The sequence below is a fragment of the Orycteropus afer genome, unplaced genomic scaffold, assembly GCF_000298275.1.
Source record: "Orycteropus afer afer isolate SDZICR_OR568_19922 unplaced genomic scaffold, OryAfe1.0 scaffold00363, whole genome shotgun sequence".
Lineage (NCBI taxonomy): Eukaryota > Metazoa > Chordata > Mammalia > Tubulidentata > Orycteropodidae > Orycteropus > Orycteropus afer.
Window position 1 is genome coordinate 1,923,345 of NW_006921950.1, and position 13,783 is coordinate 1,937,127.

The 13,783-nt window shown below is 38.9% G+C and overlaps 1 protein-coding gene across 1 annotated transcript in view; it reads right to left on the minus strand.

Annotated features, from left to right (window-relative positions):
• The window catches only part of SLC9A9 (solute carrier family 9 member A9), a 1,057,350-nt gene that overhangs the window by 474,984 nt on the left and 568,583 nt on the right, over positions 1-13,783 (minus strand). The window contains exon 9 of the mRNA XM_007952889.1: positions 10,294-10,382. Coding sequence (XP_007951080.1) covers positions 10,294-10,382 — 89 coding nt within the window. The remainder of the gene's footprint in view (positions 1-10,293; positions 10,383-13,783) is intronic.

Genomic DNA, 13,783 nt, shown 5'->3' on the forward strand with positions numbered 1-13,783 from the left:
CTTAAGTCATCCTCACTTTCAGCAAGCAAAGTTGTATCGTCTGCATATCTCAGGTTGTTAATGATTCTTCCTCCAATCCTGATACCACGTTTTTCTTCCCTTATTTTTTCCTTGAGCAACTTTATAGATTTAGGTTTCATATTTAAGTTTTTGATCCATCTGGAGTTATTTTTGTCTATGGTGTGAGATATAGATCTTGTTTCATTTTTCTTCAAGCTCTTTCTTAGTTCTATGATTTTGCATACTCTACTCTTTGCTTCCATCCTCCACTTTTTCTATATGATAATCTGCTAATTATCCCTATGTTGTTGTAGTTGTCGTTATGTACCATGCAGTGGATTGCAACTCATGGTGGCTCCATGTGACAGAGTAGACTGTCCCATAAAGGTTTTTAAGTTGTAATCTTTATGGGAGAGGTCTTTGTCCCATGGAGCTATCTTTCTGCTAGCAGCTGAGTGTTTAACCATTGCACCACTCAACTGCAAAACACCCAACTCCCAAATCAACTTCCTGTAAATACTTTGCCTTGGGTAGGTAATTTAGCTCTCTGGTTCCCATGACATGGTGTGTATCCCACCACTATTTTAACATTTGCCACATGAGGCTGTTATTTGTACAAGCATGCTCATGTGCATACATGCATGTGTATGCATGTGTGTACATGCATGTGTGTGTATATGTTCCCTGCTATTCTGGAAGCTCCTTGAGGTGAAGAGACATGTCTTACTTGCTTTTGTCTCCCTGGGTTTTATCATGGTGTGTTCCATACAATCACTATAGCACTTAATACACACTCATTCTGTGCTTGAATTGAGAAGTTCGAAAGTCCTTCTGGCAGATCCTGAGAGGCTAAGTATCAATATAGGCTCTGTCCTTTCTACCTCAACACTGCGGGCAGCTTAGAAAAGGCCATTTCAGCCACTCACTTAAGAACAGAGAGCTTTTTCCAGCTTTAGAGTCAACTTTTTACCCCAGTGTGAAACAGGTATTCTGTTTTTTTACTGACTCAACTGGGATTTGACTTGACAATTTATTCAAAAGGTCTTTCAAATAATCAAGGCTCAAGATCAACACCAAACTATGATCCCTCCTGTCACTGCAGTCTACAAGAAAGTGATCCCTGCCCAATACTCCCTTTGCAGGAGGAAGCAGATGTGTGTCTTGTGCTCTATGTCAGGTTACAGAATATTAGGACTAGATCCTGGTCTTTAAAAACCATTCATTTAGTTCAATCATTCATTTTGCAGATGAGGAAACTGTAGTTCATAGATGTTAAATTACTTCCCTAAGTCTCTACCATTAGTAGTAGAGATGGGGGATAAAATTTAGCTTTCTGGATTCTCAGTTATGTGCTTTTTCCATCCCATCATCTTGCCTTGCCCACATCACATTCAAGATCCTTTTCTTGAATTTTCTTACAAAGTCATGCAAGGCACATCCAATTGCCTCCCATTGTCTTTTGTTTTTATTGGAAATTTAAATTTGGAGTTGCATTGTTGAGTTCCCATTCAATGGTGATAAACACTAAAATATCGGCTGGGAGGAATAGAAATAAAATAAGCATCTGGAAAGAATGTGCTATAATGAAGATGTCATTGTCCAGAAATGCAAGGCAAAGAATCTGGTTTTTCAGAAGCAAATGCATGGAAACGTCTATGTCCATGTGAGCCTATATTTTAATAAAAAACTAAAATGCTGCCGAAATTGGTAGATTTTCATAGATGATGAAATCCAGTATAAGATAAATGACCAATAAGCTGAAAATGTTTATAGATAGCCAAAAACTCATTAATTCACCCACTCACCCATCCATCCATTCATTAGTGGTTTACTGAATAAATGATATTAACTCCCACAATTGCTACTATCTTGCCTACTAATCAGGTAACATTTAATATAGTTGGCAATATAGTTGGAAGCACAGAGTCAGAAAATCAACGTTTGAAATTTGCCTTTGCCACCTATAAGCCTTGGCAATCCTGGTAGCCCACCATCTTTTCTTTACACATAAGTAGTTATTATTTCTCTCACATTAAAATAAATTATTTTTTCTTATGACTCCACTTCCCTACCAACTATTGCTTCATTTAACTGCTACCTTTCACAGAAAAACTCCTTTGAAAAACTATCTCCATTTTCTTTCCTCTCGGTCTCTCTTAAACCCATTATAACCAGGCTTTACCCTACCCATCCCAACATGGTTCTTAACAATTTCATCAATGACACTAATGTTTCTCATCTTACTTGATCTTTCAGCAGCATTTGTCACCAATTTATCACTCTCCATGAGACACACTCTTTACTTGATTTCCAGGATTGCATACTTTCCTGCTTTTTCTTCTGCCTATTGGCTACTATTACTCAGTCTCATTTGCTGGTTCTTGATCTCACTCTCTTTGTTTATATAATTATATTTATTATATTGTTGTTGTTGAGAATATACACAGCACAACATATACAAATTCAACATATTCTACACACACATTTCAGTGACATTGATTACATATTTCAAATTGTGCAACCACTCTCTCCTTTTCTGAGTCATTCCTCCCTCATTAGCATAAACTCACTGCCCCCTAAGGTTCCTATCTAATCTTTTGAGTTTCACTTGTCAATTTAATCCTATATAGATTGTTCTTAAAGAGAATAATGCTCAAAGAAGATATTTTTAACTACCTAAGCTAAACTAGCATTTGGTTATAAGAAGACTGCAGGGAATATTTTTGGTTTCGGGTTTTATAAGTATTATCTCAATTTCAAGGGTTCATTCAGCCTCCATGGCTACAGAAAGTCTAGAGTCAAGGAAACTTTGAAATTCTCTTCTGTGTTTTCTCGCTTTTGATCAGGACTTCTATAGAATCTTCTATCAAAATACTCAGTAATGGTAGCTGGGCACCATCCAGTTCTGCTTTCATGGCAAAGAAGGCAATTGTTCATGGAGACAATTAGCCACGCCTTCCATTTCCTCCTCTCTTATTCTTGACTCTCCTTCCTCTGTTGCTCAAGGCAAAAAGAGACTAGTTGTTGTTCCTTGGATGACTGCCTGTAAGCTTGTAAGATATATATAATGAAGTAGGAGGTAGAACAAAAGCACTAAACACTTTATTAGGCCAATTAACTGCAATGTCCCATGAAAGCATGGTCCTAAATCTCCAATCCACGGCAACAAATCCCATGAGGTGGTTAGTTGTACATAAGCAGCCTCAGCAGCTAATTTTCTTTTGTTGTAGATATGACTATCACACAATTTTTGCCAATTCAGCTTTTCACAAATACACAACTTATTGTCTTGAAATGTTCTTTGAAGAACATTTGCAAGATCTATCCTGAAGTACAACAACATGAGTAATAGGATAATATCTATGTGTCTACAAGGAAGACACACCTACCACTTATGTTAAAGATGAAGAAATTGAAGATTTTACAAACTTCTGTAGTCTGAAATTGATCAAACTTGCAATCAAAATGCATTGATAATTACTGGTGATTGGAATGCAAAAGTTAGAAACAAAGTAGAAGGATCAGTAGCTGAAAAATAAAGTTTTTATAATAGGAACGATGCTGGAGACTGCATGATAGAATTTTGCAAGACCAATGACTTTCACAAAACCAGCTACCTGTTTTCGAAAAGATAAACAGTGACTGTAACCTGGATCTCACTGGATGGAATACACAGGAATCAAATTTACTATATTTGTGCAAAGAAACAATGGAGATGTTCAATATCATCAGTCAGAACAAGGCCAGCCACCGATTGCTGAACAGATCATTAATTGCTCATATGCTAGTTGAAGTTGAAGCTTAAGAAAATTAAAACAGATCCACAAAAGCCTAAGTACAACCTTGAGTACATCCCACCTGAATTTAGAGACCATCTCAACACTAACGCCCAAAGACTGGATGAGTTGTGAGATGACATCAAGGATATCATACATGAAGAACAGAAAAGGTCATTAAAAAGACAAGAAAGAAAGAAAAGACCAAAATGGAAGTCAGAAGAGACTCTGGAACTAGCTCTTGAACAGAGAGTATCTAAAGTGAATGCAAGAAGACAAATTAAAGTATAATCATGAAATATGCAAAGACCTGAAGTGACAAAATGAAAAGGGAAGAGCATGTTCAGAATTTCTCAAGGCAAAAGAACTAAAGAAAAATTCCAATCTCAAATTGTAGTTATCAAAGAATTCTACAGGCAAACAATGCAGGAAATATCCCTTTGAAGTTTTCTTTAATGAATTAAAAAGGAAATATGTCACTTTGAGGACTAAGATGCACTGACTGGTATTTTCAATCACGTCATATGCATGTGAAAGCTGGACAATGAATAAGGAAGACCAAAGAAGAATAGATGCACTTGAATTATGATGTTGGTGAAGAATATTAAATATACCATGGACTGCCAGAAGAACAAACAAACAAATCAAACAGCTAGAATGTTCCTTAGAAGCAAGGATGAAGAGACTTCATGTCATGTACTTTGTTTTGGACATGTTATCAGGAAGGAACATCCCCGGAGAAGGACATCATACTTGGTAAAGTAGAAGGCAGTGAAAAAGAAGACCCTCAACAAGATGAATTGACACAGTGGCTGCAATGACTGTAAAGATGGTGCAGGACTGGAAATGTTTTATTCTGTTGTACACAAGGTCACCATAAGTTGGAACCAACTCAACAGCACCTCAGAACAACAACAACAACACTGCATTGGGCAAATCTGCTGCAAAAGACCTTTTTAAAGTGTTAAAAAGCAAAGATGTTACCTTGAGGACTAAGGTGAACTCAACTCAAGCCAAGTTGTTTTCAATCATCTCATATGCATACAAAAATTGCACAATGAATAAAGAAGACGGAAGTAGAATTGATGCATTTGAATTACAGTGTTGGTGAAGAATACTAAATACATCATGGACTGCCAGAAGAATGAACAAATTTGTCTTGGAAGAAGTACTGCCCAAATGTTCCTTAGAAGCAAGAATGGGAAAACTTCATCTCATACAATTTGGACATGTTATGAGAAGGGACCAGTTCCTGGAGAAGGACATCATGCTTGGTAAAGTAGAGGGTCAGCGAGCCAGAGGAAAACCCTCACTGACAACAGTGGCTGCAACAATGTGATCAAGCATAGCAATGTGTGTGAGGCTAGCGAAGGACCATGCAGTGTTTCGTTCTGCTTTACATAAGGTCATTATTAGTTGGAACAAACTCAGTGTCACCTAACAATAACAAAGTCCTATCTGAGGGTGAGGGGATGAGTGGGTAAAGAGGTAGGAGGCAGGCTGACATTTGTAGGAATGGGCTCATTGCATCTGTAGACAATCTTCTGTATGGCTGAGGCTGGGTGCTAATCCTTTATTTCTATCTTGAATATCCATAGAGGTTCTACTGTTTCCAGGGTGAGAGGCAGGTCTTACAGTATTTTTCTCTTTGACTGTATGCATGTACTCTAAAACAAGTGAACAACTCTGAATCCATGGAAAGGGATTGGTGTATATATTTATACACTTTTTAATATAATTTATTGCTATTCAAAGTATAAATCTGCTTGTTGGGTGATAGCATCAACGTGTCTCTGTTATTTTACTTTCTGCTTAACACACAGTGATATCACATACATTTTTTTTCACAGATGGGAGCAAAAATTAATTCACCTACATCTAGAGGGACACTATCAGTTACAAGACATATTTTAAAGTGAAAATGCAATTTAAAAATGCCACTCTAATTCTTGACGCTATAAAGAATATATAATTCTCAAAAGCCTTTGTACCCAGATGTAGCTATTTGATTAGTGGATACAGATGCAGTCCATGAATTAAATTCCTTCATAAATCATACTACCATTGGATTTTATAACATAAAGTTGATTTACATGGGTTTTCCCTAGACTTCACTAATTGACTTCCTATACTCCTGTTAATCAATTCTGGGAACAAAGGTAAAGAGGCTTTATAACTTCTACTTCTCTCATTGACAGTATGAACACAATGTGGGGAAACGCAAATGGAGATAATGTGTTTTGTAACCATGTGTCAAAGAGCCCTGGTGGCATACTGGTTAGGCACTTGTCTGCTAACTGAAAGGCTGTTTGTGTGAACCCATTGGAGAAAGATGATGCAGTCAGCTTCTATAAAGATTTAAAGCCTTGTTAAGAATGTGGTGGCTTCTTGGCCACAGTTAGTTTCCTGGAGGGAACAAGTAGTCAGACCTGTGGGCTCAGGACCATGGTCACAGGGGACATCAAGCTCAATTGGCATAACATACTACACAAAAACATTATTCTACATCCTATTTTAGTGGTAGCGACTGGGATCTTAAAAGCTTGCAAGTGGCCATTTAGATGCAACAATGGGTCCTTCCTCATCCAGAGCAAAGAAAAATGAAGAAAACCAAAGATGCATGAAAACAATTAGTCCAAGGGACTGGTAGACCATGTGATCCTCTGCCTATATGACCATGAGACCAGAAGAACTAGACGGTGCCCAGTTAGCACTGTCAACCACTCAGAGGGGGATTTAGTGCAGGAGATCCTAGATAGAGCGGGAGAACAATGTGGGACAAAACTCAAAACAAAAAAAAAAAAGACCAGGTTTGCTGGTCTGATAAAGCCAGGTGAGACTCCTGATATTATGGCCCCTAGCCACCCTTTAGGTCTGATATTGAACTCACTCCCGTGACTTCCAGCCAAACAATAAACAGACATATGGGGTGAACATTTACATCAGGTTGATACACTCCTTGGAGTGATCTATCACTGGAGAACAGAAGGGCAGTGTTTGCACAGGGAGACAGCTCAGGGGGCAGAATTGCATGGGAGGGCCAGACACAGGGAAAAGGTAACTACAGGGAGGAGGTGGGAAGAGAGTTGTTACATTGTGGGACATTGCAGTCAATGTTATGAGACAAAATGTGAATGAACTACTGTAAGGAAAATGAATTTTCTCTGTAAACTTTCACTCAAGTCACAATAAAAATTGAAAAGTAAAAAAGAAAATCATTATAATAAAAAGATTTACAGCCTTGGAAACACTATGGGGCAGTTCTGCTTTCTCTTATAGGGTCACTCTGAGTTGGAATCGAGTCAACAGCAATAGGCATTTTGGTTTTACCCATGTGACGTTACAAGATACTTTCTAGACCTTTTCCAGTTTCAGAGAGGAAATAGCAACAACCTCTATATTATGTGCCTCAGCTTTTCTCTAAAATTTGTTATTAGTTTCCAAAATGGAATTGAAACTTTGCTGGTTATGCTGGTGTAGATTGGCTGAGGACCCCTAACTTGTGAAGTTAATTAAAGGACTCCATCTTGTTTCTTTCAAAATGGTAATCTCAGGCTCTATATACTAAAATGTGGGGTATGTGTGTATCTATGTATGCATATATGTATAAATATGCATATATGCTATCTATACATGTAGTATGAGAGAAAAAAATAAGTAGGAAATGACAGATTCTGATAGAAAAAGAATGAAGAAAGGGATGAGAAGGGAAGGGAATTACCATTCATTAAGCTCTTACTATGAACCAGGTACCAGGGAAAAAAGGCAATAGGGGAAAATGGGATGATGATGCAATTGTCTAGATGTTAAAGAAAGAACTTGTAAGGGAAAAAAAAAAAAAAAATTCTTCCTTAAAGGAGATTGAGTAAAAATGGAAGCTGGCAGCCCATCAGGGAGTGCTTGTCAAGCCATTCAGAGGGAGAACAGAAGGCTGTGGGGCACTGATTTTTGCTTCTGTCTCCCCTAGGTGATGGGTTGCTGTCTCACCATGAGATGAGTTATCTTTGAAGTTCTGCTGAACAGTCTAGATAGCATGACTTAAAAGTGCAAGTCCCTTAGCAGGGTTCAGCTACCCAGAATACAAATGCTCAGAGAACGAAACAAGGTAAGGAAAACCAGCCCAACACATTTCCAATTAAACCCTAGAGAGGTAATGTTGTTGTTATGTGCCATCGAGTCGGACCCGATTCATAGTGACCCCTCCTTGGGTCTCCGAGGCAGTATCACTACGGAAGTAGAATGCCCATCATTCCTTCCAAGGAGTGGCTGGTGGGTTTGAACCACCAGCCTTCTGGTTAGCAGTCAAGTGCCTTAGGCACTATGCTACCAGAGCTTCCTGTAATTAAAAGAATCTCAAAAGACTATCTATTGGAGGTTTCTGGGTTCTTTTTTGAACATATTTATCAGGGGTGCTTAAAATTTCTTTAAATTGTATTCTGTGATTCCTCTGAGGCATTGTGGTGATCGAGAGAGGAGAAGGGTGACTTTACAGAGTCCATGGGAAGATGGGAGGTAGGGTCAGGTCCAGCTGAGTTTGCAACATGACAGAGAGAAAAGGATGAAAGCAGTAACCATTTTGGAGATCTTTAAGGTAAGCCCTCAAGAATTCCACTTAGGAATTCTTTCTGCTTAGATGTCACTTACTTTCTGCATTTCCACTGCTCCAAAATCACATTAGATATTCTCAGCATTGTTGGGCTTCTTACAGGAGCCTCTCTACCTCCATTTGCATTTTGGGGTTAGATAGCATCATTTGGTCCAAATTCTTCCCTATTCCCTACATCCATACTCCTTGCCATATAATTTTGTAGTGTCTTCCCCCTATAGGTGGGTGACCTGCTTGACCTCTTAACTCTGGACTCAGCCATATAGGTTTATTTGGCCAGGAGGATGTTTGAAAGATGTGATGCAAGCAGAGGCTTGGAATGGACAACAACACCCAAATTCGTGAAGTGTTCCATATTTTTAAGAAGCTCTGGTACCCTAGTGCCTAAGGCACTTCTCTGCTAACCAGAAGGCTGGAGGTTCAAACACACTAGCCACTCCTCGGATGGAAGGTTGGGCAATCTACTTCTATAGTGATACCACCTCGGAAACCCAAGGAGGGGTTGCTATGAGTAGGGGCAGACTTGACGGCACATAACAACAATAGAACACTTGAGCTTGCTCTTTTGCCAGGAGAAAAGTGAGAGACATATGGCAGTGGCTAAGTGCCCCAACCAAACCTACCCTATAATCGAACCCCAAGCAAACCCACAGACATGAATGAGCCCATTGGGACAAACAGAACCATTCAGCCCAGCCCAGAACCGCTGAACCCTGCAGATGTGCTATAAATAAATGTTTATTATTGGATGCAACTGGGTTGTGTGGTTGATTGTTACACAGCAAAAACTAACTGACAGAAGTGTCATTTGATCCAGTCTCCTCATGTGTGCTATTCTTTCTAAAATGGAACTCTCTGATAATCTTAAAATTACTTTGCATAAGGCACTTCAGTGACTCCACATTACCTCTAGGATAAAGTCTAAAGTCCCTCACAATGTGTAGTCCTTTCATAAGACAGCTTCTGGATATATTTCTGGTCTAATCCCTTACTGTATCCCACTAGCTTAAGTGTTACCCACTAAACCACAATGAACTTTGTCCATGCAGCTCCCTTGGCCTAACAATATTTTCCTGCTACTCCCTGACCATGGCCCATGAGACTCCAAATCTTTATCTAATTAACTTCTACCTACATTTTAAGCTCCAGATAAGGAGTCACCTCTGGAATCTTTCCCTTGATCTTCCCAAACCCAACTGAGTGCTCCCTGAACATCCTGTACCAGACATTTCTGTCACAGTCCTTATCACAATGTTGATAATTAATTATTTGTTACATATCTTTATCCTGATCAATCAACTTGGAAGTGAACTTCTTGGAGGCAGGATTGTATCCTATCTTTCCTTGTATCCCTAGTACCTAGCAGAGTGTTTGACACAGAGTGGCTGTGCAGTTAATGTTTGTAGAAAAAAATTGATGCATGTTCATCTGCAAATATCCAAACAGGTGTGTTCTTGGCATATGATACATTCTGTTTGTGTGACAACTGGCAGTTGAGTTTTCTTGGAAGCAAAAGCATCCAGTTAGAGACCAAACATCATTTCCTTATTCTTCTTCATTTCCTTCTCTCTATATAACTACCCAATCACACATGCTTTATAATGCTTTTAGATGTAAGTGACTGTGAATTATTACTGACTCTGGGCCTTTCATCTTCAAGACTGACAGTCCACATCCACGTCTCTCAGGAGGGTGAGACTATTATAACTATATTTTTGCTTACCAAGAGAATTGTTAATGGCTATCCTGGAGGGAAAAAAAATCTATAAATATCCAACTCATAATGAACCCTTAAGCTTACTTTCTCCCCTTACTAATGAAATCCTCTTCGAGTGCACTGCCAGAATTGCTACATAATCATTACATTGAGAAAAGAGACAAAGCCTGTAGTGATTTTATTTTTCCTCTTACCTGTTTAGTCCTCATTTTGGAATCTGATGACAGATTGTTGTAGGTATAATGTGCCTGTGTTACTCCACAGAACAGAACAGCAACTATCCCTGAAATTCAAAAATAGAGCAGTCAAAACCAAATTTCTCTCCTGTCTAAGTCTGTTGTTGTTGTTATGTGCCGAGTCGGGATAGGGATATCTCATCTTGCAAATGAACTTGGTGTCCATTGGAGAATTAAAACTGCTAATAATTACTATGATAATGGAACTTGGGTAAATCTTGTTACTTGCTTTGAACACAAGTCTTAGAAGATTAAACCTTAAAAAAAAAAAAAATTAGGAAGTAAATTCTTCCTGGGGATGAAACCCTGGTCACGAGTCAGAAAAGTTATAGTTGGAAACACATGGACAAGGGATCATATAGTCACTCTGGACTTCTCACAGCCAGTGCCAGCTACATTGCTGCACTTTGTACTAAATTCTGGCATAATACCTCAAAGACACTTGCTTTCCACTGAGTACCTTGGAGAGTCTGAAGAAGTTTCTGTTATACTATAATTTAGTATTAAAATCCATGAGTCACACACCTAAGATTTCTATAAGGGTCTTCCTGTCCCTGCCAATATTCCTACTTGCCAAGCAAGAGAGAGAGATCCTTGTTTACTCTTATTCCTCATTGGCAAAGCAGTCTTTTTGCTGTAGAATAATGTAGCCAACACATCCAAGGCACACAGTCCCTGAAGGTAAGGTAGTCTGTTTTTGTGTACATCCTACCAGCGACTAGGTTTTCAGTTGAGAACTGACTGGCTGCAGGACTTATTTCTTAATTCACTATAGTATGCAACTTTAGAAATTGGTGTTTCGGTGGTAGAATTCTTGCCTTCTATGTGGAAAACCCCACTGGTTTCCTTGCCAATACACCTCATAAGCAGCCACTGGCCATCTGTCAGCGGGGGCTTGCATGTTGTTCTGATGCTGACCGGGTTTCAGTGGAACTTCCAGACTAAGATGGACTGGAAGAAAGGCCAATGAAAACTCTAAGGATCACAAACCCTAAGGTATGCTCTAAAATTGGGCCATGGGGATATTTTAAGACGTGGCAGCATTTGCTTCTGTTGTGCATGGGGCCCCCATGAGTCAGGGGCCAACTGACAACATACTTAGCTTTATATGCTACCTAAAGTCATATTTACAACTGGATGCTTCTTGGGCACAGAGGAGCAGCAACTATGGGGCAAATGTGTTATTTGTACTGGGGCTGGGGTATGTAGGGAGTAGGGGCTGCATTCTATTTTGGATCAAAGATTAGATTAATTATGGAAAATTGGGCATATAGGAGGGCTTTGGGAAAAACACAAAATATAAGTATTCCTCAACTCAAACCAAGGAGATTGAATTGAATTTTAAGCAGCAGAATCTTTTCAACTAAAAACACTCATAAATTAAATGCTGATGATTCTTAAGGGAATAGAGATATGTGAACTGAATACTGACATTTCAAATGAATCTGCAATAAAGAATTTTAAAGAACCAACCTTATTTTTTTAATATGTACACTGTATGCTTTTATTTACATGTTGGGTACTTTTCAGATTAACATTGGATAAAATATTGCTAAGACATATTTACATAACACAAGGGCATAGAATAGACATTTACATCATTTATTTCCTTTTAATATTAGGCTTCAAAATGTTAAGCCAAAAGTATAAAAACAACCAGGAAATTTTGCTCAGAAATATATATTCAGTAAGCATTTCTATAGAATCTTTTGTAACTTCAATTTCTTAGCCTCTCTTTAGAAATTCTAAGAAAAATGCTTATGCAATATCATATTTCACTCTTCACAGAATTTCTATTAAAAATCAACCAATACCAGGGAAACTTCCAGGATGCGGAAGCACTTGAAGTACTTGGAGGCACTAGGAGGATGGCCATGCATGCTGTTTTGGCATCAAATGTTTCTCTTTATTTATCTAAAAATATGATTTATCTGTTTATGCTGGATCTGTAGTCTGTTGTCAGTTCTTTCTGGGTGAGGTTTTAGTTGACCTTACCACTGTTCTGGAACCATTTTGACTATATATTGATCCATGGAAAAGTAGTGAATAAAAAGGAGGAGGGGGAGTAGAAATAAATTCATTCTGAGAACAAGGATAAATAATAAAGAAGTGTTATAAATAACAGGGAAGGAGGCTAAGATTGAATGAGTATCTAATGTGGGCCAGGAACTGCACTAAGCTCATTTATATCATCTTATTTATTGCATGGATTTAGTGCCTTGCAGCGGGCTTATCAGAATTAACAGGCCGTTACACTATCTTGGCTCCCTGGGTGGTACAGTTAACATGCTCAGCTGCTAACCAAAAGGTTGGAGGTTCAAGTTCCCCCAGAGGCACCTTGAAAGAAAGGACTGGTAATCTACTTGCTAAAAGTCATTGAAAACCCTATGAGCACAATTCTAATCTGACACACATGGGATCACTATGAGTCAGAGTTGACTTGATAGCAACTGGTTTTCTCCATCTTCTCCTTCTCAATAACATCTCCTTCTTCTTGCTGCTCAGGCCAAAACTTTGGGACAGTCCTTTAATTCCCTTTTCTTATGGGACATCAGCAACCTTGTTGGTTCATCATTCGAATCTTACCCTAAACCCATCTACTTCTCAGCACTTCCACCTCTTATGTTCTTGTCTAAGCCACCATCATCCTTGCCTGGATGATAGCAATAACTTCCTACTTGGCTTCCCTATTTTTCTCCTGGAGCTCTGGTGGCACAGTGGGTAAGCCACTGTCTGCTATCCTAAAGTTCAGTGGTTCAAATCCACCAGTCATCCCACAGGAGAAAGAGGTGGCAGTCTGCTTCCATAAACATTATAGTCTTGGAAACCCAATGGGGTCATTCTACGCTGACCTATGAGGTTGCTATGAGTTGGAATTGACTCCAAGGCAGTAGGTTTTAGACTTTCTTCCTTGATTCTCAATAGTCTATTTTCCACCCTCCAATGAGTCTTTTTAAAAAGTCAGATCATATTAATCCTCTGCCCAAAACATTCTATTGGTTCCCTGTCGTTTAAAAGCTCTGGTGTGATCTGATCCAGACCCCTCTTCCCCTCCACCCAGCTCTCTAACTTTATCTCCTACCTCATTCCCCACTTACCCTTATTCTATCACTTGCACTTTCAGTTCCCACAGCTTGGAAAGCCCTTCTTCAGTTTTTCACACGACTCCTTTCCTTCCCTCCAGTTCTCTGTTCAGATGTTACATTATGAAAGAGCCCTCTCTCTCTTTTCTACAAAAACAATCCCATCTCACCATCTTCTACCTACCTATCCTGCTTGTTTTTCTCTATATTTTTCCTGCCATCTAACATTTTTCATATCTATGAGTTTATTTTCTGCCTTCCTGCACTCCAATGTAAGCTCATCCAGGGCAAGAGGTTTCATTGGTCCCTAACTCCTAGAGCTGTATGGGACACATAGTAGGTTTTCGGTGAGTATTTGTTGAATA